This window comes from Xenopus laevis, chromosome 3L (genome assembly GCF_017654675.1).
Source record: "Xenopus laevis strain J_2021 chromosome 3L, Xenopus_laevis_v10.1, whole genome shotgun sequence".
In the NCBI taxonomy this organism is placed as follows: Eukaryota; Metazoa; Chordata; class Amphibia; order Anura; family Pipidae; genus Xenopus; species Xenopus laevis.
In genome coordinates, this window is record NC_054375.1 from 137,235,241 (window position 1) to 137,261,012 (window position 25,772).

The window sequence follows — 25,772 nt, forward strand, 5'->3', positions numbered from 1 at the left end:
ACCCTAGCAACCATATTTTGGCGCCATTTTGACACTATTTAAACCCTGCACTGATTTGTTTGTGTTCTGTTTTCTTTCCCTGACGAAGGTTCCAAGAAGGAACCGAAACGTTGGATCGCAATAAACCTTTTTGGTTTCACCTTATTGAACTATTGTAATTTCTTTTCCTGTGAGTGCCGTCACCTTTGGATGGATTCTATCGCTTGTATTTAGGCTGGCACCCAGGTTGTTATTTATCTTATGGTGTGCGCTCCACGAACGGACAATATACAGACCAATCCCTCTTGGGGTTGCTCTATGGTTCGCACCCAGCTTTTTTCATTTAATGGGATTTTCCCATGACAAGAAACTTTTCTTATAAATAATCCGGTTTATTGAGGGTATCGGCCATTTTGGGTCTGGGATCTATGAATACTGGAAACCGCACGGCTGGGGACACCCTACATCTGAAACACCAACTGTCATCACATTGAACCACAATAATCCACCCGATCTCAGTTATGGCAGATGACTACACACAGCATACACTTGATATCGAGACCAACATTGATTTCACGTTCTCACCACAGGATGCGGACAGGATACTCTTTGCAGAAACCCCTTTGGATATTGCAGTAAGTAAAACTAATATTGACATTTATCACGAACTGACTGCACTAAAGAAAAAAGAACTTGATTTAAAACTGCACGGGATTTACTTGTCTAACTATCATCGCCAGAGACTTATCCCACGAGGATTCAGAATCAACAATATTCCTACCATAGGTCGAAGTAACCCAGAATTTTGTGGCAGGTGGTGCGGCATACTAAATAAATGTTCATTCGACTTGATACTACTAGTAGTCGAACAAGTAGGCAAAGAATTAATCAGCATAAGGGAGGAGATCAGCAAATTCGAAGATTTGTATCTAGACACACTTAAAACTGATAACGTAACCGACTGGTTGGGTAAACTTAAGGTAGCTACTGACAAGTACCAATTAGACTTGACAAATTTCAAGCAAAGCAAACTAAAGAAGGTATCAGATGACTACAAATCAAAGCGGGTGTATGGGTGGTTACTGGGACTGAGGTCAGAAAACCATAGAACCCCCTTCAGAAGGAGACGGCTACCAAGAACCCTACTCACGGTTGACAGCTCTGACCAGTCAACAGATTCAGACACAGTACCTGACACTAGCACTGCAAAACCTTTTTTAGGGGTCAGCACACGCTCGAAAATAGGAAAGAACAAAGGAACAGGAGGAGGGGACACACCAGACGGGGAGGCCGCAAACATAAAGGGAAAACCTCCCAGGGGCAAGAGAACATAGTGTTTAATCTGAGCAAACACATTATGACCCCTGGTGAAATCACACTATTGTCAAAGGGCTTATCTTTTGTCCCCAGCAATATGCCTGATCCCCTAGATCTACTCATTGATGTACACAGATTCCAAAGGAAATTGAAACTAAAAGAGCATTTTAGGGGCACACCCGAACAGGTCACCCCTAAATTTAAAAATAAGAGCAACTTTGAGCCACAGAATACTCCTGCTGCCATACGTACCTTTGGGAACATCATAAGTAGTGATATTAAACAAACTAAAGGTAACTATAAGATACACAATAACCTCTCCCCTCTGGAGCGCCAAGCTATCAAAACCCTCAAGGATGATGAAAATCTAGTCATCAGACCAGCAGACAAGGGGGGCGCTATAGTCCTGTTGGACTACACATACTACAGACAGGAACTTTTAGGCCAACTAGCGGACAATACTACGTACAGACTTCTGACTGGAGATCCCACTTTAAAATATAAGCACGAATTAGATGACGTCTTAGCCTTGGCTAGAAATGCCGGTTGGATTGACCAGAATACATATGCCTATCTTGTCACAGAATATCCCCGCACGCCCATTATTTACACACTACCCAAGGTGCATAAGTCCCTCTCCTCCCCACCAGGCAGACCAATTATTTCTGCAGTCGGTTCCTTGTACCAATCTGTTGCTACATTCGTTGACTACCACTTACAGCCGCTAGTGAAATTGATGCCATCCTATACACAAGATTCCAGCCATGTCATCAGAAAACTAGATGAACTAAAGAATATCCCCCCTAACAGCTTACTAGTGACTATGGACGTCAGAAGCTTATACACGGTTATACCCCATGACCAAGGGATTGCGGCATGCAGGAAGGCCTTGCTGGCCCCACACACACACCAAGTGCCTACCGACTTTCTCCTGCACCTGTTGGAATTAACCCTCACAAGGAATTTCTTTAGATTCGAGAAATCCTTTTATCTACAAATCTCTGGGACAAGCTATGGGTAGTGCGCTCGCGCCCTCTTATGCTAACATTTTTATGCTGGAATATGAATCTGCCCACATATGTCCACGACTGGGAAAAGAAATCCTCGTGTATTTCCGCTATATAGATGATCTCTTTTTGATATGGACTGATACCAAAGAGACATTATTATCTTTCATCAACAGCTTAATGAACTGGATAGCCCGATCAAGTTAACCTTGAACTCTGACAATGACAATATTGACTTCTTGGACCTAAATATTTTCTTCACAGGATTACAGCTAGGAACCAGATTGTTCAGAAAACCAACGGATAGGAATTCGGTACTACATGCTGGAGTAACCATCCTCCGGCCACCATAAGGGGCATACCCTACTCACAGTTCCTAAGGGTAATTAGGAACAACAGCTCAAGGGAAACTGCTACAGTCCAGCTACGGGAAATGTTCAATAGGTTCCTGGAGAGAGGGTATTCGGACGAATTACTCTGCAGACAACTTGAAAGAGCATTGACATGTTCTCAATCAGACTTATTGGATAAAAAACAGTCCACACAGAGCCCCTCTCATCCAATGATCTTCACCACTACTTACACAGCAGCATCCCGACAACTAACAGCTAGTGTGAGGAAGCACTGGCCTATGCTCAATATGGACGAATCCCTCTCCTTACATCAGGCTCCGAAGCCTATTATGGGGTACAGGAGAGACCGAAGCCTGAGAGACCAGTTGATGCGCACGGATTTTCTGAGGTCTGCTAATACAGACACAGACTGGCTATCCCAGAAGAAAAAAATGGGATGCTACAAATGTCCAGACTGCGTTACTTGCAGATGTCTCATTACAGGCCCTGACTTCCCCATCCACATACGGGGAAAAGGTTTAAAATTATGCATAGACTGAGCTGCAATTCATCGTTTGTAGTATACATTATCACGTGTCCTTGCAGTTTGTACTATGTGGGCAAAACAAGAACAACTTTCAAAGAAAGGATTGGCAACCATAGATCAGCCATCAGTAAGGCTCTAAGAGAGGGGAAGGCTCTCCAACCTGTTGCCAAGCACTTTCTGCTCAAAGGACACACATTACCCACTTTTAGATGCATGGTAATTGACTTTCAGCCACCCCTGGACAGAGGTGGGAACCGCGATCAGGCGCTACTCCGCAGAGAAGCAAGGTGGATCTTCAAATTGGATACTGTGGCCCCTCGGGGCCTAAACGAGACACTCCCATTGGGGTGCTTTATTTGACATTCTTCAACATATTGGTGTTTCCCCCCTTGCCCCCTTTTTTCCTTTATCCAAATTTCCCTCCCTTTTTTGGCACAGTACACCTCTGTGCATATTGTGAGTATTTTTGGGCAATAGTGGGCACCTGATTCGACGTGTGGGTAGCAGGAGTACCCCACGCTGGCGACCCTTGAGCGCATATCCACATACACTACGTTTTGCCATAACCGTTGTAGGTTGGCAGTCCTACCAGTATGTTTGAATACCCCAGTCTGTTATGTGACTAAGGTGCCTAGGTGAACCAGCATAGACCAGAGGTGCCGTAAGTCCTAGAACACAGCTAGTCCGATGCATATGGCTTATAAGTGGGGCCATTGCTGGCTTTAAATAGCCGCCGGTGCCCCCCACGGAGCCTTAGAGCAACCTGTTCCTTTGGCCTGAGGTTGGCTGACAATGGCAGTTCAAACAGCCCCTCTGCAAAGCCAGCGCACAGCGCTGACACGGACTTAGCGTTGGCGTTGCTAGGCAACGCGCCTCTGCTGCGGCTCACTGAAGCGCCGGGAACTGAGCGCAGTTCCGGTTCACCGCTCACAGACCGAAGGACGGGTAATGCTAGCCGGCACTTCTGCTTCTTGCACTTGTAAACCGCGTTTGTAATGGCGGATTGCTCTCGGGTTCTAGCCTCTCCCTGGTGTTCCAGCTATCTTGCCCCATGCCCAATATACAGTTTTTTAACATAAGGCGCACACCTCTTTCCCTGTGCACGCGTTGCTAAGCACCCTAGCAACCATATTTTGGCGCCATTTTGACACTATTTAAACCCTGCACTGATTTGTTTGTGTTCTGTTTTCTTTCCCTGACGAAGGTTCCAAGAAGGAACCGAAACGTTGGATCGCAATAAACCTTTTTGGTTTCACCTTATTGAACTATTGTAATTTCTTTTCCTGTGAGTGCCGTCACCTTTGGATGGATTCTATCGCTTGTATTTAGGCTGGCACCCAGGTTGTTATTTATCTTATGGTGTGCGCTCCACGAACGGACTATATATATATATATATATGTATATAGTATCCTGTGTATGGATAACATGTCTAAACATGATTTTAATGCAAATCCACCTACATATAATTAGATCTTCAATTTTTAAAGGGGAGGTTCACCTTTTAGCATGTTATATAATGGCTAATTCTAAGCAACTTTTCAATAGGCCTTCATTTTTTTCTTTCACACTGACTCACTGACCCCATCTAAAAAACAAATTCGCTGCTAGGCTACAAATGTATAGTTATTGCTACTTTTTATTAAACATCTTTCTATTCAGGCCTCTCCTGTTCATATTCCAGTCTCTTGTTCAAATCAATGCATGGTTGCTAGGGTCATTTGGACCCCAGCAACCAGATTGCTGAAATTGCAAACTGGAGAGCTGCTGAATAAAAAGCTAAATAACTCAAAAAACACAAATAATGAAATACCAATTGCAAATTCTTTCTGAATATTACTCTCTACACAATATCTACATCATAAAAGTTAATCAAAATGGAAACAGCCCCTTTAATATTGAAGTGGCTGCAAATCAGTTCATTAATGTAGGACAACACTTTTTGGCTACAAATGTGGAACATAAAAGCAGCCTGTGGTATGTAGTGGTATACTGTATAGTACCTCCTGTCCAGGTATGGCCGTCTACCATAGACTCGATTATAATGAAATCCAAAATGTTTAAAATTATTTATTTTTTCTAGGGATGGACCGAATCCACTATTTTGGATTCGGCCGAATGCCGAATCCGAATTTGCATATTCAAATTAGGTATGCAAATTAGGGGCAGGAAAGGAAAAAGTGGAGAAAAATTGGTTTACTTCCTTGTTTTGTAACAAAAAGTCATGTGAAATCCCGCCCTCCCCACAATTTATATATGCACATTAAGATTCGGATTCGGTTCGGCCAGGCACAAAGATTCGGCCGAATCTGAACCCTGCTGAAAAAGGCAGAATCCCGAACCGAATCCTGGATTCGGTGCATCCGCAATTTTTTCTCTGTAATAATAAAACAGTACCTTGTACTTGAGCCAAACTAAGATATAATGAATCATTATTGGAAGCAGAAGCAGTTTTTTTGGGTTTATTTAATGTTTATAGGCTCTTCTAGTATACCTAACGTATGAAGATCCAAATTACGGAAAACCCCAGGTCCCGAGCATTCTGGATAACAGGTCCTATACCTGTATGCCTGTTTCTCACAGAAAGTGGGTTTTTTTTAATACAGAGGACCTGACCATTCTTTTGAAGACTAAAACATTAGTGTTTTGCTTGTAAGTTGTAGCCTGTGGGCTGGACCAGTAATGTTATCTGAAAGGGAATCTCTGCTGCTAATTCCTGTCTAATAAAATAAGATTCAGTAGATGATTAATATCAGGGATTCAGACCCTGTGTGCTGCCTGGCAGCGTGTAATGCATCAACCCTCTAAATCCAATATTGTCTGTTTATTGTCAAGATTAAACATGAGCCAAAGCATACACCTGGAGGGGTTGACTCTTTCACTATCAGAGATCAACATCAATACAATAGCACTCAGTGTATTGGCAGAAAGCGGAAGAAACACATCTCTGTTCATTGCCTGGATGCTAATGTCCATTTCATTGTTTCCTTCTGAACTAAGAGGCTGTTGTAGGAATAAATGAAGATAATAATAATTATAAACTGATTGCTACATTAGAGAAATAAGGGCAACATTTTATTATCCATTGCTTATTTTGGTTTGGATTAGTATTATAATATAGGGCTGCTGTGCTAATCACCATGGGCAGCGTATTTTTGAATCTTAGTTACTGTTCTTGTCCAAACTTCTTCCTTCTAACACGTGCGTCTTGGGCTGCAGGGTTCCAGAGCCAGGTGCTTCACAAACCCTGTCTCCATAGGTGGCAAAATGCACATGAAATACACCAGGGGAATGGGAAAAGACGAGACAATGGAGGAACCTAAAAAGTTAGGGTTGAGCAGATGCTATGTATATCAATAGGCTAGAAACTCAAAACATATTTCACCAAAATAACCAAATGAAAATGCTTAGTAGTGGTGTAACAGAGAAATGAATGACTTTCTTCCAAATGAACAGTTAAAGGGATTGTTCACCTTCAAATTAACTTTTAATATTATTTAGAAAGTGATTCTGAGACAATTTGCAATTGGTTTTCATGTTTTATTATTTGTGGATTTTGAGTTATTTAGCTTTTTATTCAGCAGCTCTCCAGTTTGCAATTTCAGCAATTTAATGTCTAGGGTCCAAATTACCCCAGCAACCATGTACTGATTTGAATAAAAGACTGGAATATGAATAGGAGAGGATATGAATAGAAACACGAGTAATAAAAAGTAGCAATAACAATAAATGTGTAGCCTTACAGAGTATTTGTTTTTTAGATGGGGTCAGTGACCCCCAATTGAAAGCTAGAGGCAGACGAAAAAATCTAAAAAATAAAAATTGAAGGCCAAATGAAAAGTCATTCTCTAACATACTAAAATTAACTTAAAGGTGAACCACCCATTTGATGCAATGTTTTTCTGCATAGAAATGCAATATTGAATAGAGTTTGACAACCATACACATATTAGTACAAGTTGTAAATAGGTAAGGTGTAGGTAAGTTCTGAGATGTTTCTCATACCTGTGTGAAGGAACTGGTTCCCTTTTTGGCAGCAAGAGGAATGTTGTTTTTCTAATCAGTAATGATTAACAAAGTCAGTTTAATGTACGGGGCTCATACTGTACATAAAGAAGCTTTTGTCCAACTTGCTGATATCTTATGGTCCTACTTTCTGCCTATAGAAGAACAGTGCTGCAGTCTCCTTGCTTTAAATTCTCTCACATTAACTGTTCTCTAGTAGCCAGAGCATTGTAGAACAAAAACCTTACATTTAATGGACTGGGGTGTCAGAACTGGGGTATCTAAGCCCAGCTGAAACCTCACAACATGGCTTCCCATCCTTGTAATTACCACTCTGCCACATACCTTCTAACAAATTCCACCCTATGCAGCATACCTCCACCCACAGACAAACTGCTGCTCCCCGCCCACAAGCAATGTCAAACTGGGTGTTCAGGGCCCACCACCCTCATCCCTTTGTGAACTTCTTCCCCAACCCCAAATTGCGTATCTTCTCCCTTCCTCTCCTCTCCTGGCCCAAGGATCTTAGCCAGCTGGAGGGAGGTGTAGCAGATCTCAGCCAACAGTATGGGTGGGGGCCCACAGACTCTGGCAACCAGGGAGGGAGGAAGGCATTGGTTCTGGATTGCAAATTCCCACCCAAACTTGTACCTCATCATCTCTCTTACTGGTCCTGCAATTCTCAGCAAGCACTGAAGTGGGCCTGCAGTGTGGTAGCAGTAGGGAAGAAGGCAGTAGTGTTCAGTCAAGGGGGAACAATAGTGCCAGGGTCCACTGAAATTTTTCTCCCATGCCTTGGACGGCCCAGTCCAACCCTGCCCACCAGATCTATGGCAGGCAGCTGTGGAGGCCCACAAGAGCTCAGGCCCACTGGGCTCTCTCCCAGGGCACCTCTGGACCTGTCCAGCCCTAAAGTCTTTAAAAAAATGATTCAGAAAGTGTGCCCCTGTGCCACTTCTGCAATTCTTTTGATAACCAGCTCCTGAAGTAACCCAAGCATCAGAGGTTGGTTTTACCTGATCTGCTCTTTCCCCAGTTCTCTTTTCCTCTTCAGTCCTTACTTTCAGGCCATATCTGCTTTTTAGTCCTGGTACTGTATGGTCACTTGCACAGGGGTCTGGGGGTATGGAGAAGTGCTCCCAAGCCCTCTAAATTTTGATAATGTGAAATTATGAGTACCGACTTTTGGATCATGAGATAATTAGTTATCATCCTAATGTTACAGTATATACCTCATAGAACACATTTGACATTTTGTAAATTGTAAATATTTTAACAGTATAAACACAGAAAATATGTCACATTAAAGGGGACCTGTCACCCGAAGAAATCATTCCAAATCCTATTTTATGATGTTTGTCAAGCAAAATAAACTTCACTTAAACTTTATATATGATTAAAATCTTGTTTCTTTTAGTCTTGGAATTCAAAATCATATGAAGCAGGCAGGCACCATTTTGTGGACATTGTTATTAAGGCAAGCTTTTCAGCATGCCAAACTTTTGTTTATGCATCAGAATGGGGCACCTGATGTCTATGTCCTTGCACTGGCTAACCAATTAGATGGTCAGGAGAGAAGGGGAATGTGAGGAGAGCAGTGACATCAAGGAAGTGCAGAATGGAAAGAGAAAGTAATTTCCTGCTTCACCTCTATGTCTCTGGCATAGAGGAGGGGCAGGCAATATACGATTGACAGATGAGATTTTTAAATGAGTTTATAACTGGTATGGATTTTTGAAAAAAAAAAAAAAAGAATTTGTTTCATACCTAATTTGAAAAGTACTTTTAGTTTACAGTTTTTTATGTCTGGGTGACAGGTCCCCTTTAATATAAACAAATGTACAAAACACACCTACAAGTCTTGCAGACAATTTTCATACATTTAGGGCATTACCTTAATTAAACATAATCCTAATGAAAGACCAGTGACCACGAGCCTTGCTTTAATGCAATCAATTCATTTTCAGTACCTTTCAGATAAATTTATTAAAGATGTCGAGAGATTACCCCTGGCAGAGTTTTTTTTTTTTACTTTGGGCAGGGTGCAGTGCCCTAACAGTGACTGTCCTGTTGTAATTAGTGGAGTGATGCAAGGCTTTGCTTTTTCACATGTGGGAAATGAAGCAGAGCACCAGCCAACAGTTTAAGGAGCTCTATGTTCCACGTGATGTGCATTGAAGGTCAGTGTGAGGTCCCCTTTGTCCTGCTAACTGTAGAGCTATATTCCTCATCACTATGGTCTGAAAGGATTAGGTCCGGCACTGAGTTGCTCTGAGTCATGTAAGTCTTTGTATGCATTGCACACTCTTGGGTTAAGATGGCCTAAAACATAGAACAGACTGTTAGATAAATGTTCTTCCCAACATATTTTCTCATCATTTCGAACATTGGGGGTAATAGTAGTTCACCATCCAAAAGTGCATCCAATGGGGCTTGTACTTAGATGACCATGGGCCACAGACAGGCTAGGCCTTACATAGTAGACAGAACAAAAATATTAATATACTGTAGTACTTTTATTCCATGGGAGTCTGTGTTTTAAAGCATTTAGAGCTCACTTAGTACACAGAAAGTCAAGTGATTTACACGTTTCGCCATCAGCTAATAAATTCGTGAATTTGCCGTAAAAATCGCCGGCGTCAAAGGTTTTTTTTGACGCCGGTGACAATTCAGACGCTAGCGGCAGTTATGACTCAGGTGACAATTAAATGCACACCCATTGACTTTCATGGGCATCACATTGTCACCGGCTATTGTGAAGCCCGCGAATTGACGCCAGCATAAAAAACGGGACAAATTCACCCATCACTACTTATATTGATGGACAGAATATATTGATACTGTATATGTCCAACCATAAAAGAATCTTACCACTTTCTCTTCTTTCGCTGGTGGACTGCGTAGCAGGATGCAAAGAGGAGCGAACAAAATGTTTAATATTGCGATGATCACCATTAACCAGGAGAAACCAATTTTGGATGCAATTATTCCTGCTAATGAGGGTCCTAAGAGATAGAATGTACAGAAGTGAGCCAATATCCTTATGAGTAGCAAAACTGAACTAGTACAATGGAGCCCAGAAGGTAGATCATGGTCTAATAACAGATCTATAACAGATCTTCACCTGTCTATGACTAAGTGTTGTTAACGAAAAACACGTAAGACTGTATTTATGACATAATAAATCTATTTTACTGAAAATTTCTGCCTGGTGGAAGATCACCTTTACTTGATTGCCTGCTCTACAATTTCCTGGTCCGGTGATAATCCCCCCAAAAATGTTTTGCCTCCACTTCAGGTGGCAAACCACAATCTTCCCCTCTGCAGCACCCTCTACCGGTGTATCTCAGGGGAGAGAACCCAAATGTACTGTTTTTTTTCCAATCCCAATCCTTTCTCTGACCTCACCTCCAGATACATGGTCAGCCACCACTGCTTGAAACCATGACTCAAGTAAATTTTTGAAAAATTATGCAGGGAAGTCTATTCTTGCATAATCTGCTGAGCAGTAATAGCAAACTCATATTTATAGGATAAATAATATGTATTTTCCACTGAAGAGACAGATGGATGTATTTTCCAAATGATTTGAAAGCAAAAGAGATAAAGGAATTTCTTACCCACGGCAAATCCCAAACAAAGAGCAATGTCACAAATGGCATATATGCCACCATAGACTGAGGTATGGCGCAGGTCTACTAGATACCCCATGATAGGCATTATGGAGGAATCCACCATTCCAAGGGCAACACCTATAGCGGCATTGGGTCCAATTAGTCCATAGATGTTTCTAGCTAATGGAACCTTATGCAAAGGAAAGAATGAGGAGAAATAGTTACACACAGGTATAAGTGACCCTGGAAAACACTAATTTGACATTGGTATATTTTTAAATTTTTAATTAAATAAAAATGGGTAGGCCTCATTTATTAATCCCACTGGCACAAGTGCTGAAGTTCATAGTAGCCATGCATGGCACACTTGCCTGCACCTTCAACTTAATCCAGCCCGTACGATTTCAAAACTGAGTTTCTTAACCAAGCTAAATCATCTTGTGCAAGAGACCAATCATCTAGTGTAGGAGAGGAAAACGACAACCTCCTTTATTTTATTCCTGTGTCCAATTGAGGAGATGGTGAGGCCATTATGGGGTGTCACTGTTAGACCCTAACCTCAGTAGTTACTTGGTAGCCATGTTTTAAAATTTGTGGCACAGTAGCTGGGAGGACTCTGGGGGGAAAAGTATGTTTCACCCACAAGGATCTATGAGACAGAGCAAATGTTCTCAAAAATAGGATCTTTGTTCACTTAGACTGGAAAATCCAGGAGAGTTGTTTGGACTGATGAGTCATCACCCATGTTAGGTGTTGGGGCAAGGTGTGCAATTGGTTCAGGAAGTTACAATCACTGGGTCACTCTCAAAGAGCAGCTTTCCTATGACTGCAGATAGCTAGTGAACCACTGTTATTGTTCCATATAGGCATGAACTTTAATATGCTGCATATGTTATTTGCAATAGAAACTTACTAAAAAACCTGCAGTGAATAAAACAGAGACAACACCTGCTTTAAGTTACCCTGGATGCCTCTCTCTTATATTCTGGAAAAATAAAAGACTTCTGTCATTTGATTTAATTCCCTCAACCTGTGCCAGAATAAATACTGTGATTACAGTTTTGTGTTCCCCATGATTGTTTGAATGAGTTACCTACACGTTATGTGTGACACTTACGCACAGAAGTCCGATTCCTACCAGGATCATTCCCAGCATCGAGCACAGCCACCTGAAGAAGAGAAAGAGCTCTGTTACTAAGAAAACTGCTCTTAGAGCAAATTTATTTCAACTTATAGGACATTGAACTGAAAGCAGGATTTTAGATGTTCTCACCGACCCATCTTGTGTGATAAAACCCCAAAAAGATTCGTACAAATGAGGTACGCCACACTTGACGGCAAAAAGGCTACCCCTGAACGAAAAGGAGAACAAATGTTAGCAATGTGCCGGTTGCATTATAACTATTTCTATAACTACTACTTTGAAGATAAAAGCCATTTAAAAATGGCTATGTGCAAATTTAGCAGCACTTAAGACTGCAAATTAAAAACTGACATAAATAGGAGGTAAAAAAGTACACCCTAGTGCTTTTTGTTGCTGGTTTCAACATTCTGATTGACAAGTAAGCTAGGGCCATGTTAAGGACTGATCATGTGCCGCCCACTCCAAACTTTTCTGCATAGACAGCCAAGCACAGCCCTTGGTATTCCATTCTAAGAGCAAAAAGTATTGAGCCGTCAGGATGACATAAATGAATTCAATGGGGCAAAGTGCAAAAACATGGTGCTTTGTGGCCATTTTTTTGCTCTTTGCTCCTCACCATTATTATTGTAATTGAACCTTATATGGTTTATCAATCATACAATAGCTTTTTTGCTTTCCTGCTCTTAGAGATCTATGGTGCTCAGCATTCTTACAATGTAGAATCAATTTCAAAAACAATCAGAAGAAATGGTTAAATGTTTGGACACTTGACAGTACAGCGAGCACTCCCTCATGATAATGATGTTAGTACCCTCCAGGTTGCAGGAGTCCTTCCTTTGGTAGGGTAATGATTCTCTCATTAGATTAACCAGAGTACAAACAAATAAAGGGCTTTCATTTCCAGTGGAATCTTAATGTTACATCTCTCTTTTTTTCTGTTGTGACATTGCATATTAAAAGGATGCTTTTCTTGACAACAGGGCCAAAGTCTGCCCTACCCTCACGTTTAAGTCTGAAAAGTAAAGTGCATTGCCCTGATGTATATTATGCTCACTGTTTGAAGAACAAGATATAGAAACCAATATTGTATAGAAACTTACCAAGCTGCCAGTCTGGGGAACACATAGTTTCCATCATCCAAATAGGCAGGGTGGGCTCCAGCATGCCAACGGCCATATTGGAAATCCAAAGAGAGGCTGTGAGGGGCATATAGTAACACAGCACTTATTATTTTTACTTTTGTGCATATAATACAACATGCACTGGTAAATTTCTAATTTAAGGGGATCTCCACCCAAAGAATATTTTTTTTCTTTTGCATCATTTTAAAACCAACAAAAAAATTTGATTTTGGAAACCTGCTTTTATATAGGTTGTCATTGTCGTGAGGAGTTTTTATTTCGTTGACTTGATATATGTATGTAAATCAGCATAGCCCAAGTATGATAACATTATCTTACCTGCAGCCACTAAAATATATGGATCTCTGAGTAGCTCATGGTAAGGTGTTGGCACAGCAGTCTGCACAAGAATAGAGCAAATATATTATCACCTGTGATTTTATTTGTAAAAGGTCTCTATGACTGAATACTACTAATTGTATTACTTACTGGTGGAGAGAATTTGGAAGGCCTTAGTATACATAACTGGAGAGCTGAGTGCAAAAAAACAGACAACTGTCAGTTAATAGCATGATGCACCATATATCTGAAATGATGTGATAAAACACAAAAAAAAAAAAAAAATTGTGCAGTACATAAATAAGTTTTATGAATGGGGGTGATTTATAAAAATCTGAACAAGCATTTTTCTGCTTTTCAGTCTTTGCATAATGTCACAACAAACAAACATAGTTGCCATTTCAAATTGCGGCTGAGAAAATTTTTAAATTAAAGTCTTGCAACCTGAATCATTGTAATTGCTATAGAAATCAATGGGAAGCACTTTTTTTCATCATTTAACAAAGCTGAGTTTCTTTTTAATCGCAATTGTATTTTTCATTAAAACATTGGAGAATTTTGATAGATAAGAAATACAATTGCAGGAAAAGTTGTGACTGCATTTTCTCACAGTTATAACATTGTTTTTAAGAATTACATGTTTTTCTAAATGCTTCCTTATGTGTAATTAGTACTTTTTGCTTTATTCCATTCTATATGTTCCAGTAATCTTAATTGCTGTCACCCTACAGAAGTTTTTAAACTACAAGGTTATTCCTTATTTCCTGCACTGAGAATCCTCCACTATCGCTATATCTTGGCTCGCCTTTATTTATAAGGCTAAGATTAATATCTCTCTTATAACCATATGCGCTTGAAAAGGTTTTGCATCATAAGTGTGACCTCAAGGTCTTATTTACTAACAAAGGCGCTAACCTGCAAAATTAAAGTTGAGAATTTTACCCAGTCAAGTTTTTGCTTTTATTTTCTTCCTTGTAGTATACTTAGGAACTGCAACTCCACCTATGTTTGTACATCAACCCTCAGTTGTAATAATATCTTATATTTGTACACTTATAGCTATCTTACCTCCGTCCATCAAAGCCAACACAGCAAGGACCAGGAATGGAGATGCCTTTCCAACAAATTCATACATAACAGAACCAAAGGGAGCCCCGGCTGTGGATATTAAGTGTAAAAAAGTCAATGGTTGTCATGGAAAATTAGGTTCCTTCAACATTGAATAGTATTAACATTTCTAATAAAGCTATGAATAAATTACTTTGTCCTTTATTGAGATGCTTTCCTTGGCGGTGCCTATGAACTCAGTAGTTTTAGAATACTATGGCTAAAAGGCACAGGCTTACTTTACTGTTGTTGTTGCCTTGTTATTAGGAAGCATAAAGAAAAAAAGTTTGACCAATATATTTGCACCCCCCCACTGTATCAATCAAAGGTTCCCACCATATGAACGATGTTAAAACTTAACTTTTAATCATAAAGAATAAAATAGTCTGTCCAGAATTCGCCAAAGTTAAAATACCATAAGGAGAGTAAGCTGAATCGACTCAAAGGTCACCAGCTTATAGACGGATTCTAGAGGAATAAACCATCAATGGGTGACTGATCTCAGTCAATAACTTCATATCCTCCATTCTGGGGTGTTAGGTTATTATTGCGGTATTGGGGATTAGCAGATGTTGCAGGAATAGGATCCTATTAGTTGGCCTCTAATGTTAGGGTTGCCTTGTAATTGCCTTGGAACCCAGGGTCCAAGAACTGTGCCATATGGTCATTTATATATTACTGTGTGTAGAATTGTGCAGAATTTTATGCTAATATGCACTTTTAAATAAAGAAAAGAAATCTTTAAGATTGTTGCATATAAGTCAATGGGAGAAGTCCCAATGATTTTATTGATTTGCGCTGGGTCTCGTGCCAAACCCCGAAGTTTTCGGAGGTTTCGGGCAAAAATCTGAGGTTTTGGGTGAAAACTCAGAAAAAACTGTGAAAATCAGGTGAAACCTCCGAAAAAATCTTGAAAATCGGAGTATTTACCGCGAGGGAAATTTTCAGGAAAATGTAATAATAAATAAGCGTTAAAAACCCGAGCGGCTTAGATCGGAGTCTGTAGAAGCCAATATTGAGATCATTTCAGACCTTGATAAATAACCCCTTATGTCTCGAGGTTTGAAAGTCTTTTATAGAACCAGTTCTATGAAATCTTTTTAGATTTAGATTAGATTATGCAGAGAGTTATTCTGATAGGATTCGAGTATGCCTATAAATCTGATATTGTTCCTTCTTGATTTATTCTTCAGGTCATCATTTTTTTTTTTTTATCTCTGGTGTCTGACTTATCCAAGAACCAGTCTTGGTTTGAGAGTCAATTGTTTCATCCTGAATTTTAGAGATTGTAGATTCAATCTCATCAAATCACATCATGTCTGGAAATCTGTTCAGAAATATTTTAAATTTGAATCTGAAGTTTGTCAACAGCCTTTTCTGTTGTAAGCTTCAATGACAGGGTTGATGAGTCTGGCAATTTTGGTAGCAATAAGGGAATAATCTTCCAAATGAGGAGAAACAGTTTTGTGAGGTATCGGAATTATGTTAGCATCTGTATCCTGATGCTTACCATCATGTGCTTTTTCATAAGTTTTACCATTTGTAGTTAATGTAACCTTGAAGTATTGTTGTCTCAGGAAAATATAATACAGGGCCACAAAATGATAGTAATTTTTTCCAATAACTTGGCTTTCTACAAAGCTACATGTGACATCACATGGCAAAATGGAACAATATATCAAGAGAATTATGAGAAATGTCTTATGGGAAGTGCACTTGTAAATGAGATACTGAAAGCGGTACTTACCAAGCACCCCCATTGCCAACCCAGTCAATGCAATTCCCATAGCTCGTCCTCTTTCATAGTCATTTGTATATACATTTGCCAGTAGGCCCAGACCTGAAGGAAAATATACTGTACTTTGATATGCAAATAAGTAATGGATGATGGGAAAAATGTTTTGATTTAGACACATTTTAATCCACATCAGCCAAACAATTATGCACAGAATATTTTTTTGGCTTAGTGTGCCTTAGAGTATAAGATTCAGATTTTGTATTCTAAGCTAATTCACTTTGTTATATTATATATATGTATATATATATATATATATATATATATATATATATATATATATATATATATTTTTTTTTTTTTTTTTTTCTTTAACTTTTTTCTCATTGCCTAGCATACCATTATATTTCTTTTCAACTCCCATCCCACTCCCATTATAATTGTGTGTTATAATTGTCAGTTAAGAAGCAAAAAGCGGAGTGGCCTTAGATGCACCATGTGATTCTGCTTCACTGGGGGGAGTTGTTAGAGGAACAAGGCCAACACTGTCTTCATATAAGCAAAACTTCATGGGTTTCTCATAGCCTTTAAAGAATAATTAAACGATGGCAGCCCTGACAATTCCCCATACTTAGCACAATATTGCTGGGAAAAGTAAGTCTATAGCGGTTATTTAATAGGGGAATTGTTACCTGCAACAGAAGAGAAGGAAGATCCAATGCCCTGTATTGACCGAGCCACTACGAGAAGTACATATGACCCAGAGAAGGCAAACACTGAAAAAGAAAACAGGAAGGTATGATAAAATAGGTTGTTACAGTGACAGCACACTGACATACTCATGACACTACATCACTGACATACATATGACTCTACATCAGGGCCGGAACTAGGGGTAGGCAGAGTAGGCACGTGCCTAGGGCGCAAAGCTGGGGGGATGCCAGGCACGTACCTGCTCTGACGCCTACCCCATTGTCCGGTCCTGTCTTTCGCCGACTGCCACAGATAATTTCTTGTGATAGCGCTTCTGCGCATGTGCACATGCGCGTCCGAGCGCAGTTTCGCGCATGCGCATCCGAGCGCAGTTTCGCGCACTCAGCCGGAGCCGCGCCCAGACAGGTTGCCTAGGGCACCTGGCTGGGTTGGCCCGGCTCTGCTCTACATCACTGAAATACAGGCACTGAAAAAAAGACTTTATAACAAAAAACAAGGTGAATGCACCATATTGTTGCCAATACCCAGTCACTGGGAAATACCAAAGTTGCTACACAACCACAAGTATCTAAGCTTCTTTATTATGGTGTGAGCATCAGTTGTCACTATGCATTTTTCTGTATGCCCGCAAGTCTGATGTTACTGGGGGATCCTGATAATTAATGCCAGCCAGTAAATGGCTTACATTAAAAGGCCACTGTGCTGTTGGATGTGGTTGGGTTCAGTATGGTTGACCTAAAACAGTAGATACCCTTGTAAACACTCTTCTACAGTAAAATGGTATAGGTCCCCAAGGAGATTTTATCCCACCAAGATTATCCTATAGTAAATTTATATATTGGGTGGGGGCAGAGTTGAGAGTGGGGTCTGGTTGTAAATGGGCATACTAAGATAGTAATTGGCATGGGCAGAGCTGACTAGAGGTGTGGTCCCCCTGGGATATTTACATCTCTGTCTCTCATAAGAATCTGCTCTATAGCATTGAATGTTTTTGTGTATATAGCACTATATATAGTGTATATAGCACTATGTATGCAGTGATTACTAAAATAAAGTGCTCTCAAATGCAACTCCTACAGCTTATTGCAATAAGAGATAGGACAGATGTAACTCAAAAGAAAATGAAGATCACTGTAAAAAAGAGAGAGGTTTGGGTCACGGAGAACCTCTGTAAATTGAAACTGGAGTAGCCCAAAGGATGTGGAACTCCAAGGGATATGTGGTAAGACAAATAGCCCAGCAATCACCGTCAAAGGCTGCACAGCGCTTTATTATGTGAACTAAGAGTAACACTTACTGAGAGTGGAGAGGAACAAGATGACAAATCCGGCAAACAATGGCGCATCGAACCCAAACCTGAAGAGCAAAAATAGTTTCCTGTAGAAATTCTAGTTCATTTCCACTGAATGTTGACTGTTTTATTAATGTTTTGTTAGTCATGCAAACACTTACCTGTTTGTGATCAAGCCCACTAGAGGGTTCATTAGGAGCTGTACTATGGCTTTGGATGCAAAGAGAAGACCCACTTTGACATTTTCACTGTGTAAAGCGATGTCTTTCTTTTCACACGTCCTGTTACTTGAGTTGGTGGCCTCATCGTGCAGTGACGCGTTAAACAAGAAAGAGAAGTCGTACGCAGAAGTGGGGGACTGCAGCTCTGTTGTGGTGATGTTTGAAATTGTAATCTCCTTCTTATAAAGAAAGCTTGGAATAATTGGAACTGCGGGAAATATAAAGATCTGTCAAATACTCCCTTATATCCTCCAATCTAACAAGGTAATTTAATGTCTAGTAACCTATTACAACCAAGCAGACAGCTGATCTGAAAATACATCCTGCTGGTTGGTTGCTATGGGATACTAGACCTATCCTTGTCACACCCTGATACACACATCAAACTCCAGCTAACACTTCCTTCCAGGTCTACAACGGAAGACTGTCCCACAAAAATAGTTGCATTTGGAAGCAGTGTTTTTTTTAAACATAATTTATGTTATATAGCTTAATGTACTTGATGCTAATGGCCTTTATAAGGAATGGGATAATTCCAAATAATTGTGGTGTAAATTATTAATTCATAATACACAATATCCATCAATATTTGGTAAAATATAACCTTATTAACACTGCTTAGTGATATCATCAGTTGTAATGGGTTCTTAGAGATGTTCCGTGTCACATGACACTATTATAAGAAATAGCAGAAGAATAAAATACAAAGATATGTTAACTCAGCAGAACAATACAATTTATCATATAAAAAAAGTCAGCTCAGAGCTCCATAACCTATAGAAAAGCACTTGACCTAAGCCTTGTGGCCATTGAATTCTTAGATGGCTTTTAATATACATAGAAACCATTGTTAACATCTGCAGGATTTAGACTTGCACGATTAATTACACTTCTACAAAACAGTGAAGATCTTGGGATGGTAAGTCCAAAACAGAAGGTGTGGAATTTCTTGTCTTCTTTGTTCAACGTGGTTATCTTTTAATCTTCTATCAGCCGTTATTTACCCCTCCAGTCCAACAGCTGCAGTCACCTGGCCCTCAAGCAATTATTGTCACTTTCAGGTCTCAATTTCACTTTTTCTTAATCCCTCCATCAGCAGCCTGACAATTCTGCCCTTATGAATCCATCCAGCTCTATAGCATTATCAACACTCAAATCTATTTCTATTGACCCCCCAAAAGAAAATTAAATTACAGTAATTAAAGCGGAACTAAAGTCTAAAATAGAATAATGCTATATTGCTGTATTTTGTTTACTAAATATAAACTTGAACTTACTGCACCAAAAGCCTAATTAAACAAATGATTTATGCTTTCAAAGTTGCCCCAGGGGGCTGTCATCTTGTAATTTTGCTATACATCTTTGCAAGACCAAGACTATGCAGATGCTCAGTGTGGTCTGGGCTTCTGTTGGAAGGGGTAAACTTAGGGATTGTCATAAATTATCAAGTCAAATAATTTCTGCCATAGAAGCCAATACAGCAAGACTTATTAATAATCAGAATATGCAGACTGCACTGGGTCTACAGTTACAAATCTCTATAGGGTCGCCGGCTGCCCTATAGGGAAACAAACAAAGCTACTTGAGTTCCGGGAAGTAAGGTGGGGGCACCTTCCTCCCCTGCCGTTTGAAAGTATGATCAGTTTCCCTGCAGAGCAGTTAGGGACTGAAGTTTCCTTTCTGCAGCAGTCAGAGCAAGTACCATATATACTCGAGTATAAGCCGAGTTTTTCAGCATCCAAAATGTGCTGAATAAGTCTACCTCGGCTTATACTCGGGTCAGCGGTACCCGACTCGAGTAGCTGAGATTGCAGTCACTTTTAATCATTCCTATACCAACAGTTCACTTGGGGAGAGACTGCAATATCCCACAATGCCCTCTGTTGGTTATATGAAAGAATAACAGTGCGCCCTCTGTTGGTTATATGAAAGAATAACAGTGACTGCAATATCACACAGCGCCATCTGTTGGTTGTATGAATGAATAACAGTGACTGCAATATCACACAGCGCCATCTGTTGGTTATATGAAAGAATAACAGTGACTGCAATATCACACAGCACCCTCTGTTGGTTATATGAAAGAATAACAGTGCGCCCTCTGTTGGTTATATGAAAGAATAACAGTGACTGCGAAATCACACAGTGCCATCTGTTGGTTATATGAAAGAATACCAGTGCGCCCTCTGTTGGTTATATGAAAGATTAACAGTGACTGCAATATCACACAGCGCCCTCTGTTGGTTATATGAAAGAAAAAAAGTGCGCCCTCTGTTGGTTAGATGAAAGAATAACAGTGACTGCAATATCACACAGCGCCATCTGTTGGTTATATGAAAGAATAACAGTGACTGCAATATCACACAGCGCCCTCTGTTGGTTATATTAAAGAATAACAGTGACTGCAATATAACACAGCGCCATCTGTTGGTTATATGAAGGATTAACAGTGATGGCAATATCACACAGCACCCTCTGTTGGTTATACGAAAGATTAACAGTGATGGCAATATCACACAGCACCCTCTGCACATGGTAGTGGGACAGTGGGACAATGCACACAGTAATCCGTTTGGCAATTCTCTGTCACCATCAACTTTGCAAAGAAGTCCGGTTGATCGCTGGGGGGGTCGCTTTGGCAGAATGTGCGCTGTTGGGAGACAGGGCTGTAGTTGTGTCTAGGCTTATACTAGAGTCAATACGTTTTCCCAGTTTTCGTAGGTAAAATTAGGTACCTCGGCTTATACTCGGGTCAGCTTATACTCGAGTATATACGGTAAAACAAAGGGGGAATTTCACTGCATACAATCAGGTTTATTATAAAAAAACAGTACACATTTATTTTTTTGCCTTTATACCCCCTTTAAGGTTCAACTTACCCACAACTGTAAAAAGCATATTATCCAAGAGAAGAGCCACAGAAACCACCACAAGGACTAGCTGCCGGGATTCCCTCTTCTCATTCAGCCATTTACAAGGAGCACATTCCATCATGGTGAAAGGGGAAACCTAACACAAATGAAATATAAAACAACACGTCTGTGGTTAACTTCTTTTACAAATTGCTGATATTCATATTGTTTTACTTATACATGAGGCTAACACAAAGCTAAAGGGCCGCTATACCATAAGTTTTACATTTTCACTTGTATAGCAACATTATTTTGTTTAAATCCAGATCCCCCTTTGAGGTCCCTCTGAGGAACATTTTCTCTCCTGGCTGCTGCACAAAGCCTACAGCTACGTATGATGTCACATTTGATAATGGGGCATGATACAGATTAAAAGGATTGTTCACCTTTGAGTTAACTCTTAGGGCCTTATTTATCAAAATCCAAATTTTTCGGAGTATTTTAATAAAACAAGTCCAACCAAACTAGAATCCTAGGACCTTATTTATTATTAGAAAAGCATGATTTAATCGAATTGGGGACAAACACGAAAAAATTTAACAAAATTCCGAATCGTACATTTTTTTCTGAGTTTTTTCCGAATCCTACAGTTTTTTTCTAAGTTTTTTTTTTTTTTTTTTTGCTCGATTTTTTGGGGCTATATCTAAACTGGTTAGAGGGATGGAAGACTTATGAATGTAGACTGTCAGCGTTGGGGTTTGTTTCTTTGGAAAAAAGGCGATTGCGAGGGGACATGATTACACTTTACAAGTACATTAGAGGACATTATAGACAAATAGCAGGGGACCTTTTTACCCAAATTTTTTGGATTTTTGCCTGAATGTCCAAAATAGTCAGATTTTCAGACTAATTCAAGCGCAAACCACAGAAACTTCCAAATAGGATAGGGACCTCTACCATTGACTTATATACAAACTCGGCAGGTCTGAGATGACGGATTTTTGGATTCCGACTTTTTCCATTCTTGGGGTATAATAGATCTCGAAAAATGTGAGGTTTTTTTTCCATTAGAAATTCAGATTTTATAGTAAATAATTGGCATTCGAACTTTAATAAATAACCCCCTTAGTATGATGTAGAGAATGAAATTCTGTGACAATTTTCAATTGGTTATATATTTTTTATTATTTGTGGTTTTTGAGAAGGTCCCCATAGGCTTTCTAGGCAATTTCTGCTCGAAAGAAAATCGTTCGATTGATGGATTGAAATCCTTCGAATCGTTCGAATCGAAGAATTTAATAGTTCGATTGAATGATTATTCCTTAGATTGTGCGATCAACAAATACCGCTAAATCCTTCGACTGCGATATTTGAAGTTGAAGGATTTTACTTTGACGGTCGAATATCGAGGGTTAATTAACCCTCGATATTCGACCCTTAGTAAATGTGCCCCATAATGTGTAGCTTTACAGAGCATTTGTTTTTAGACCTCCATTTGAAAGCTTGAAAGAAGAAGGCAAGTAATTAAAAACCTATAAAAATAAACAAAGAGGAACCAATTGAAAAGTTGCTTAGAATTGGCCATGCTATAACATACTAAAAGTTAACTTAAAGTTAAACCACTCCTTTAATGAGACACTGTTTACACTGGCGCTTCAGTCTGTTGTATCGTTGCTCCTCCTTGAAGCCTGATATCATGGCTTTTTGGAGTCACATTAGTGAATGCTTGGGAGATGTAATGGTTCTGAAAAGTAACAATGAAAAGGACTTGACTTCCAATGCATGTCCCACTACCAAGCCTGCTCACAAGCCTCCGCTTCTACCTTGGAAAATGCTGTGGAGTGGGCAGAAGATCGTGTCTCAATCTCCCACCAAGTCCCCAGACCAAAGTAGAGGGTGGCATGCTGCATAAGGGTCAGGCATTTGTGACCTTCTCCCAAATCCGTGCCTGATACTGACATGTTCATTAGAAAAAAATGGAATGTGGCAGTTTCACAGCAGATGCAAGTGCAATTGGACACAGCTGTTTGAAAACACCAATGGAGTGCATAGAGGTTTGAAGTAAATGTTTATCAAGTGTTCTCAGTCATTTGCTGTCATAGTTACATAGTTCAAATGGGTTGAAAAAAAGACAAAGTCCAAGTTCAAACCCTCCAAATGAAACCCAGCATCCACACACACACACCCCTCCATACCTTCACATAAATTCTATATACCCATATCTATAGTAACTATAGAGTATAGTATCACAATAGCCTTTGATATTATGTCTGTCCAAGAAATCATCCAAGTCATTCTTATAGTCATTAACTGAATCAGCATCACAACATCACCCGGCAGTGCATTCCACAACCTCACTGTCCTGACTGTGAAGAACCCCCTACGTTGCTTCAAATGAAAGTTCTTTTCTTCTAGTCTAAAGGTGTGGCCTCTGGTACGGTGATCCACTTTATGGGTAAAAAGGTCCCCTGCCATTTGTCTATAATGTCCTCTAATGTACATGTAAAGTGTAATCATGTCCCCTCGCAAGCGCCTTTTTTCCAGAGAAAACAACCCCAACCTTGACAGTCTCCCCTCATAATTTAAGTCTTCCATTCCTCTAACCAGTTTAGTTGCACTTAGTCTCTGCACTCTCTCCAGCTCATTTATATCCCTCTTAAGGACTGGAGTCCAAAACTGAACTGCATACTCCAGATGAGGCCTCACCAGGAACCTATAAAGAGGCATAATTATGTTTTCATCCCTTGAGTTAATGCCCCTTTTTATGCAAGACAAAACTTTATTTGCTTTAGTAGCCACAGAATGACACTGCCCAGAATTAGACAACGTGTTATCTACAAAAAACCCTAGAACACCCAACACACTTTAGTGTATAACTTGCATTTATATTATTTTTGCCAAAGTGCATAACCTGCATTTATCAACATTGAACCTCATTTTCCAGTTTGCTGCCCATTTTTCCAGTTTAGACAAATCACTCTGCAAAGTGGCAGCATCCTGCATGGAACCTATAGTTCTGCACAATTTAGTATCATCTGCAAAAATAGAAACAGTCCTTTCAATGGCCACCTCCAGGTCATTAATAAACAAGTTGAAAAGCAAAGGACCTAGTACAGAGCCCTGCGGTACTCCACTAACAACACTGGTCCATTTAGAAAATGTTCCATTTATCACCACTCTTTAGGGCAAATTCACTAAACGACGAAGCATTAATTCGCCAGCGTAGCACATTTTTGTTAATTCGCCGATTCACTAATGGACACTGGCGTAAATTCGCTAGTGTTACTTACGCCTGGCGAATTTGCGCAACGGACATAACTACGCAAATTCACTAACGTGTGGATTTTTCTGAACGCTACCTTTTACGCCAGACTTCCTTCGCCACCTCAGACCAGGCGCAATAGAGTAGATAGTGATTGCTTCAAAAAAAGTCCCAAAAAATGCTGGCTTTTTTTCATTTTTTATCGGTGATAGGCTGAAAAAGATCAAAATATTTTTGGGGCTACCCTCCTTCCCCCCTACATTTCCTAACTCATGGCACCTTAACTATACAGTGGGCACATGTGTAGGGCAATATAAAAATTGTATTTGCTGTTTTGAAGGTTTTCCAGGCTTGTGTAGTGCTGCTACATATAGCTCCATCGTAACTTGAATTTGGCGCCGTATGCAAATTAAGCATCGCTAGCGTAACTTCGCTTTGCTTGGCGAATTAACTCTACCGCAACTTCGCAATTTTACGCTTCCCCTGAGCACAACTTCGGATTTTAGTGAATTTGCATAGCGCTGGCGAAAATACGCCTGGTGAAGTGCGGCCAAGTGCGGCGAAGCGGACGCTGGCGCAACTACGAAGCTTAGTGAATTTGCCCCTTTGTAGTCTATATTTTAGCCAGAGCATTCCAGGGTAAAGCAACATTAGATAAGCCATTCATCCAGTATAACTCTACCTACTAAAGTCTAATCGTCTTCTGAAAAGGTTTAAAATTAATTTCATTAAATGGAGTTTTGTATGTTATTTATAACATACATTTTGTTGTATACTGCAATCACATAGACAATTAGTTTGATAAAGGGATATGAATAAAGTGTGATTAAAATGAGCTAGAATTCAAGCAAGCAACCCAAAGTAATTACCAACCAGCTAATTTCCACTTCCACCAATACATTCCTTATAAGTCTCTAGATCAACGGCTATTTATTTTGTTCACTAGTGATCACGACAATGATCACTACAAAGTAATTGTCGTGTTTGGACAGTAGGCCCACAGGCAATTTTTGTGACAATTGTCTAAACTGCCAGATTCAATATTTCCAGTACAGAGCAACGTAACACTTGCAATGTGTTATCTCTATGCTATTGTCACACATTGTGAAACAAAGCAGCTTCCAGCTGACTAAAACAAAGTTTTATTGGCCAATTAGAGAATCTTGCTAATGGTTGTCATGCCCTCT

The 25,772-nt window shown here is 39.9% G+C and overlaps 1 protein-coding gene across 2 annotated transcripts in view; it reads right to left on the minus strand.

Annotated features, from left to right (window-relative positions):
* Window positions 1–8,973: 8,973 nt before the first annotated feature.
* Window positions 8,974–25,772, minus strand: part of LOC108711604 (chromaffin granule amine transporter) — a 28,307-nt gene continuing 11,508 nt past the window's right edge. For both annotated transcript variants that reach the window (XM_041587006.1, XM_018253491.2), the window contains exons 2-15: window positions 21,351–21,480; window positions 18,412–18,679; window positions 18,257–18,315; window positions 16,938–17,021; window positions 16,258–16,350; window positions 14,472–14,561; window positions 13,554–13,597; window positions 13,404–13,464; window positions 13,044–13,139; window positions 12,073–12,151; window positions 11,917–11,968; window positions 10,806–10,989; window positions 10,057–10,190; window positions 8,974–9,507 (exon numbers count right to left, since the gene is read on the minus strand). In XM_041587006.1, coding sequence (XP_041442940.1) covers window positions 9,367–9,507; window positions 10,057–10,190; window positions 10,806–10,989; window positions 11,917–11,968; window positions 12,073–12,151; window positions 13,044–13,139; window positions 13,404–13,464; window positions 13,554–13,597; window positions 14,472–14,561; window positions 16,258–16,350; window positions 16,938–17,021; window positions 18,257–18,315; window positions 18,412–18,679; window positions 21,351–21,465 — 1,500 coding nt within the window. In that variant the 5' untranslated portion in view covers window positions 21,466–21,480 and the 3' untranslated portion in view covers window positions 8,974–9,366. The remainder of the gene's footprint in view (window positions 9,508–10,056; window positions 10,191–10,805; window positions 10,990–11,916; window positions 11,969–12,072; window positions 12,152–13,043; window positions 13,140–13,403; window positions 13,465–13,553; window positions 13,598–14,471; window positions 14,562–16,257; window positions 16,351–16,937; window positions 17,022–18,256; window positions 18,316–18,411; window positions 18,680–21,350; window positions 21,481–25,772) is intronic.